This window comes from Nicotiana sylvestris, chromosome 6 (genome assembly GCF_000393655.2).
Source record: "Nicotiana sylvestris chromosome 6, ASM39365v2, whole genome shotgun sequence".
Classification (NCBI taxonomy): Eukaryota; Viridiplantae; Streptophyta; class Magnoliopsida; order Solanales; family Solanaceae; genus Nicotiana; species Nicotiana sylvestris.
The window spans coordinates 201,040,201-201,047,679 of NC_091062.1; the positions used below are offsets into that span (position 1 = coordinate 201,040,201).

Here is a 7,479-nt window from a genome sequence, read left to right on the forward strand (position 1 = left end):
ATCTTTCCTCGGTTCGGGATGCAACTGGTGATTTGGGACACCATTAATTTCCCAAGTGGCGGCTGTGAATAATAATATTAAATCCCGTTCCGATTGTCCTTTAATTGGAAAAACTCCTTTACGCCCTTGTGGGGTGTAGGTGAAAAAGGAGGTGTGACAGCTCTGGCGACTCTGCTGGGTACCGAATCCAGAATCTCTGGTTCAGGGTTTAAGAATTCGAGCTTAGAATAATTGTTGTGTTGGCTTTATCTGATCTCCTTACATGTTTCATGCTAAATGTGCTAAATGCTTTACCGCTTGGATATTATCTGAAATGTATATAAACTATGCCGAAACCTTTTTCTTCTCACCTCCGGGGATGTGCTTACTGGTTGAGACTCCCTATTCTGTTAGTGTCATACCCTGAAATAAAAAAAGAGGCTCGGATAAGTTGCAAAGCCGGACGATCTCACGGGTCCCCGGTACACTGCCCCCTCCTCGACTCGAGTTGTCCGCTCGGGTGCACTGTTTAGAACACATACCCAGGTTTTGAACCTAGAATAACTTGACTTCATGCCGGATCCCTAGTAGGAGCGCTTAATTGCATCATGCTGCATTTGACTTAGGGGACTCAACACAGGGGTTGGGTCCGTCTAGGGCTAGCAACCTGAAATGAAAAGACCATCATGATGCATCCTACTTGTTCTGTACATATATTTGTTCTGAATCGGCATGTTGACCGGCTTTTAAATCTCGGGAATGTTGGAAAATTGAGAAAAAAAAGAAAAGAGAAAAAGAGAGAAATAGCAGTTAGGGAGTTAATTGATTATTTTAGAAAAACCGATGACCAAATACTGGCGAAACTCTGCCGAAATTTGAGAAAATGAAAAGAAGATTGCTTTATTTTTAATAAGTCTGTTTTACTAAAAGCAAAAAGAAAAATAGGAAAAGAGTCCTTTATTTTTGGAAAATTGTTTGTTGAAAAGGAAAAGAAAAAGAGTCTTTACTTTAATTTGGAAAAATAGGTTGTTGAAAATGAAAAAGGAAAAGTCGTTATTTTGCCTTGTTTTCAAAAATAGAAAGGAAAAATAGTATGTCTTGCCATGGAAAATGAAAAAAAGAAGGTCTTGTTTTCAAAATATAGTTAGTTTCTTTGCCCGAACTACGCAGGTTTGATACTCACAGGGCGTGAGATACGTAGGCAACCTCATCGGGTCCAACCTCCCCTTTGCAAAAATAGCCAAAAATATTTAAAGTTTCAATTTTTTGCATGAATAAGTCGGGTGATGCCGTTTTCATCAGAAACAGCCGAATGTTCCCGAAAGGGACGCCGGAAGGCTGACTTCGCAAAGACGGCCACTTTTGGTCATTTTGATTTTGACCGGTTGACTCTCACAGCCTGAAAATCTTCGTTCTTGGGAGTGCTGAAAGGCCGTGTTTGAAAACTGAGTCTTTCATTTTTAATTTGAAAAAAAGAAATAGTTAATTTTGTTTTGAGTCAAATAAAAGTTTTGCTTAAATCATTTTAATAAATGTGCAGGATGAGCACGATGCAAAACGAATCTTTCTCAATAATGACTAAAATCCCTTTCGAGTTGTGGCTTTGGTGGAATGATTTAGGCAAAGAAGGACAAGACGAAGTTAAGAAACATCTGAAAGGTCTTACGGGTTTGCTGGAAATCAAGCCTCGGGGTGATATTATAAGAGCGTTGGTCAACTGCTGGGACCCAGCGCACAATGTCTTCCACTTCCCATATTTTGAGCTAACCCCAACTCTGGAGGAAATCACTGGGTACATCGGAAATGCTGAGGTTCCGTTAAGTGAAAAATATCTGATTGCTCCAAGAGCCATCACTGTGCATCGGTTTTTAGATTCATTAAAAATACCCAGGACAGTCCATAATCCAGATTTGGCAAAAGGCTTCTGTACTCTGCGCTTCATATACGACAGGTACAACCACGTGGGAGGGTTTAACAAGACGGACATCAAGCTATGCAGTAAAAATAATCGTCAAAAGTGGGATGAGCACAGACGAGTGGCTTTCATGATAACCTTTTTAGGCCTCCTGGTGTTCCCAAGGGAAGACGAGAATATTAATATAAAAATATCCGGGGTCGTCAGTACCTTACTTGCTCAAAATGAAAGCACTCTTGCACCTATGATCGTGTCTGACATTTTTCGGGCTCTCACTGCCTGCAAAGCCGGAGGCAACTTTTTTGAGGGGTGCAACCTATTGCTACAAATGTGGATGACCGAGCATATATGCTACTGTTCCCCGCTCTTGAGTTATGGTTCGTCTGACAAGACATGTATAGGAGAGTTTTACACAAGGATTGACGGGGTTAATCTGCCTGAAGGAGTAACAACATGGATATCATACTTTCGTACTCTCACGGACAGTCAGATACAGTGAACTCTGGAATGGTTGCCTGTTGAAGAAATCATATATATGCCAGCAGCTAGGTCGCATTTTCTTTTGATGGGCCTTAAGAGCATCCAGCCTTATGCTCCTGTCGGGTTCTGAGACAACTCGGGAGATGCCAAACCGTGCCACGGGAGGAAGATCTTAGTGTTCAAGTAATTCAGATTGGCCCTGATGGACAGTTTTCTGAAGCGAAAGTCCGCGAGATTTGGAATGAATGTCAATACCTACAAGCAGATACTTGTGTGCAGGATTGAGCCAAAGGAGAAATGTCGCCAGAATACATCGCATAGTACAGAAGAGAACTTGAGCATCAGAGTCCAGCTAAAAGACCCCACATCCAGGATTTTACTGAATTATCACAAGAACAATGGGGTTGGCTAGCAAAAGAAAAAGGCTATCAGGCCGAAATCAGCAAGTTGAAACAACAGATCGGAGCTCTGAAATTTGAGAATAGTGTGCAAGTTGCTGCTGATCAGGGAGAAAAGAACAGGTTGGCCCAAGAAAACAAGGCGCTTAGGGCCCAAATCCAACAAATGAGGATATCTGCCAATAACCAACAAAGGAGCCGGTCGGACGAGCGGTTGATAAAAGGGCTGAAAAGGGAAATTGGTGAGTGCCAGGATGAGCTGAAAAATCCGAAGGCACCATAGTGGAACTCCGAGCACAGTGGGTAAAAAGAACGGAAGAACGCACCCATTACATGCAACAATTAAAGATGGATTATGAAAAGACCATCGGTAGTCTAAAAAGGAAAGTGGTCACCCTTGAGGATAAAGCAGTTAAGCAAGCTAAAACTTTTGAGACTGAAAGTGGACACTGCTATGATTTACTGGCCCGAATGGAAGTAGAAATACAGCAGCTGCAGGATCAGCATCTTTAGGATTCTCATGTGTTGGAGGCTCGCAATAATCAAGTAAGGCGATTGCTTATAGAAAAGGGTCGAACAAGAGACAGGATTGAGACCATTGCCCACGCCATCCTCAGGAGATGTCGGGCATGTGAAGACATGACCCGCACTACTTTCTTTTCGGCAGTAATAATTTATGTCAAGCGAACCATGTATGAGCTGGAGCAACTTGAAAGGGATTTGGCATCTAAGCCCGCGGCGAGGCCGAATGATGCCCCGCGGGCACCCACTTTTGAAGCACTAATGTATTCATAGATCGAGTATGTATTTTCCATTCTAGAGTTTGTTGTTTGTCAGTCTATTTTCTTTTTGCGTCCAAGTATGCTAGTATGTTCAGAGTTTGTATTTGAGTTTAGTTGGAGTCCGTTGTTTTCCATTTCAAAATGTTTAGTTTGTAATAGAATGTTGTGGTAATGAAAATCTGAAAATTCTCAAAAATTTGTTCCTTTATTTTTGCACTTATTTTCACGAACTACGCCTGGTCTGATTCGTGCAGGGTCACGATACGCAGGCAATCTCCATCAGATTCGACCGTAACCAAATGAAGAGGGAAAGAAAAAAGAAAAACAAGAGGGGTGGAAAAAGAATAAGAAAAGTAAAGAGCGGAAAAATAAGAAAGGGATAGAATGCAGAAAGAAAAGATGAAAGAGAAGAGAAAAAAAAAGAAAACAAAAGAAAAGAGAAAGCTTACAGTTGGAACTAAGGAAATGCCGGTATGACGCATGCGGTCGAACAAATGCATAATAGAAATGGTTAATTGTATAGGTGCATTCATGCCCAATGTGCGGTTATCCAATCTGCTAAGTCCTAATTGCTAGCGGAATTGTTATCTACATGTGTGAGTCCAGGTAGGTGGTTAGTTGTTTGGCATTCTGGCAACTCATCCATACAACACCCGGTCAAAAGATAAAGTGAACATGACTGGCTCGGAATCTGATACGAGTATTGTTGACCCATCGAAAGAAGTAGAAGAAATGGAAGTTCATGCAATGAGGGAGGAAATGTATAAATTGAAACAACAGATGGCTGAAATGTACCAAGCCTGGGCGAAGGGTTATCCACCACCATTTTATCCCGCTAACCCCGCTTATATCCCACCATTGGCTCAGCCTCAGGAGCCGCCCATTGTGAATTCATCTCCAGCATTTCCACTCTACCAACAATGCCAAGGCACCACTTCTTATACATCACAGGATCTTCCATCCAAACAAGTTTCATACCCCTTCCACCAATTACTCCCGTTTTTTTGGCACCTCCTGCTACCCTACATCGATTTCCTAGTGAACCTCTATTCCGGACGCACGACAACCAGTACTATCCCCCTGAGCCTACCTTCAAAGTACCAGAACCTTACTCTTATACCCCTCATCTTGATCTCACGGCAGGCACCAAGAAGCCGCCCAAAAACCCTGAGCAGGAGGAGATGATCAGAAAGGTCAAAAGCCTGGAGCAATCATTCCGAGACATGAGGGGGTTAGGGGGCCAAGTAAGTGTGGCCTATAAAGATTTATGTCTGTTCCCAGATGTTCAGTTACCAGTCGGGTTCAAGATGCCTAAGTTTGATTTGTACGATGGGCATGGCGACCCAGTAGCGCATTTAAGGGGATTCTGTAGCAAGATGAGAGGAGCAGGAGGGAGAGATGAATTATTGATGGCATATTTCAGCCAAAGTTTGAGCGGATCGATGTTGGAATGGTACACCAGACAAGACCATAGCAAGTGGTACACCTGGGACGACTTGGCCCAAGCCTTTGCCTGTCAGTTTCAATACAATCTCGAAATCATCCCAGATCGACTGTCATTGACAAAGATCGAGAAGAAGACCGGTGAGAGCTTTCGAGAATATGGGTTCTGTTGGAGAGAGCAAGCGGCAAGGGTTGACCCCCAGATGAAAGAGAGTGAAATGGTTGACTATTTCTTGCAGGCTTTGGAACCCACCTATTTTGGTCATTTGGTGTCAGCAGTGGGCAAGTCCTTTAATGAAGTTGTAAAAATGGGAGGCATGGTTGAGGAGGGACTCAAATCCAATAAGATCATGAGTTATTCATCAATCAAAGCAACCACCCAAGCCATTCAAAACGACACTAGGGATGTGCTTGGAAAGAAGAAGAAAGATGAGGTTGTGACTATCGAATCCGGATTATGGTCTAGGTTTGGAAGCCCTTCACCATATTACAACCAACCCAGACCCCACCACCCAAATTACCCGTATACCCCATATGGCCCTCCTCAGCACTATTATCCACCACCAGAGCCACACTTTTCCATCCATCATGCCCAAACTTATACACAGCCTCCGGCTCACGAGCAATGGCGTGCACCGGCTACCCAAAACACATACCCAGCTCCACAAAACACATATCCACACCCGAGGGCTTATAGGCCAGGAGGCGGCTTTCGCCTGAACCAAACTTTTAGAAATGAGAAAGTCCAGAACAAAAGAACCTTTACTCCATTGGGAGAATCTTATACCACTCTCTTCCATAGATTGAAACAGCTGGGAATGTTGACACCAGTCGAGCCCAAAACACCAAATCTCCCTCCAAGAAACCTGGACCATTCGGTCAGCTGTGAGTATTGTTCAGGGATGCCGGGGTACGATACTGAGAAATGCTGGAGATTGAAAAATGCGGTGCAGGAACTTATTGATAATCGCCGTATTGAAGTACAGGCTCCGGAGGCACCAAACATTAATCAAAACCCGTTGCTGGCACATCATGAGGCCAACATAATTGAACTGCTATATGAGGGAGTAGAGCCTAAAAAGCCCTTACAGACGGTCATGATGATCCGTTCTATTGAGGCCAAAGAGAAGGAAAATGCAGTTAGGGCAAAGACAACAACTCAGCCAAAAGGGGTGAATGACAAGCCAGTGGTGGTAATAGGGAAAGGGTCGTCCGTCGTCGCAAAGAAGCCAAAGCCAACCAAGTTAGTGGTACCAGGGGCATCATCTGCACCCGTGGTTATTGTGAAAGGGGCCTACATAGAACTAGTTGTCATAAAACCGGTAGTCTAATTACCCGTGGTTGATAGAAAAGCCGTGCCGTGGAAGTATGAAAAGGTAGCAGTGACATACAAAGGAAAGGAAATTGAGCAAGAGAGTTGTGAGGCGCAAGGATTAACTCGGTCAGGACGTTGTTTTGCTCCCAAAGAGTTGAGAAAGGCCAGGGTTACTAAAAACAATCCAGTACTAGTCAAGAAGGCTATAACGGAGGAAGAATCGGAAGAGTTTTTGAAAAAGATGAAAGTACAGGATTATTCCATTATTGAACAACTGAGAATAACGCCAGCCCAGATCTCGTTGTTGTCATTACTTATCCATTCAGATGAACATCACCGAGCTTTGATGAAGATATTGAATGAAGCTCATGTGCCCGAAAAAATTTCAGTAAACCACCTGGAGACGATTACCAACAAAATCTTTGAGGTAAACAGGGTGACATTTTCTGACGATGAATTGCCCGTAGAGGGCACATAACATACTAAAGCTCTCTACTTGATGGTCAAGTATGAAGATTCAGTGGTTACTCGGGTGTTGATCGATAGCGGGTCTAGTGCCAATATTTGTCCATTGTCTACACTGAACAAGTTGAGGATTGAGGATGCTAGAATCTACAAAAATAGTGTTTGCGTTCAAGGGTTCGACGGAGGCGGAACAAACACAGTGGGGGATATTATACTTGAATTGACTATTGGCCCAGTCGAGTTCACTATGGAATTTCAGGTGCTGGACGTTGCAGTATCTTATAAACTTTTGTTGGGTCGACCATGGATCCACGCGGCCAAAGCAGTGTCTTCCATGTTGCATCAAATGGTCAAGTTCGAGTGGGACAGACAAGAGGTCGTGCTACATGGGGAAGACCACACATGCGTTGTAAGTGATGCCATCGTGCCCTTTATAGAGACTGATAATGATAAGGGACCGTGGGTTTATCAGGTCTTCGACACAATCCCGGTGGATAAGGTACCAGAGGGTAAAAGCATTCCACATCCCGGGGTAGCAGCTGCGACCGCCGTGGTAGTGTCAGAAATGCTAAGTAATGGGTTCATGCCAGGGAAAGGTCTAGGGGCTGAGCTTCAAGGTATCGTTCAACCTATTTCCTTGCCCAAGAATTTGGATACCTTCGGGTTGGGATTCAATCCAACAACGGCAGATGTTAAAAGGGC

General features: G+C 43.7%; 1 protein-coding gene across 1 annotated transcript; it reads left to right on the forward strand.

Moving 5' to 3' along the window:
- Positions 1–5,347: 5,347 nt before the first annotated feature.
- Positions 5,348–6,790, forward strand: LOC138871930 (uncharacterized). Its single transcript, XM_070149854.1, has 2 exons — positions 5,348–6,240; positions 6,346–6,790. The coding sequence occupies exons 1-2, from the start codon at positions 5,348–5,350 to the stop codon at positions 6,788–6,790; spliced, it is 1,338 nt and encodes a 445-aa protein (XP_070005955.1).
- Positions 6,791–7,479: the final 689 nt, after the last annotated feature.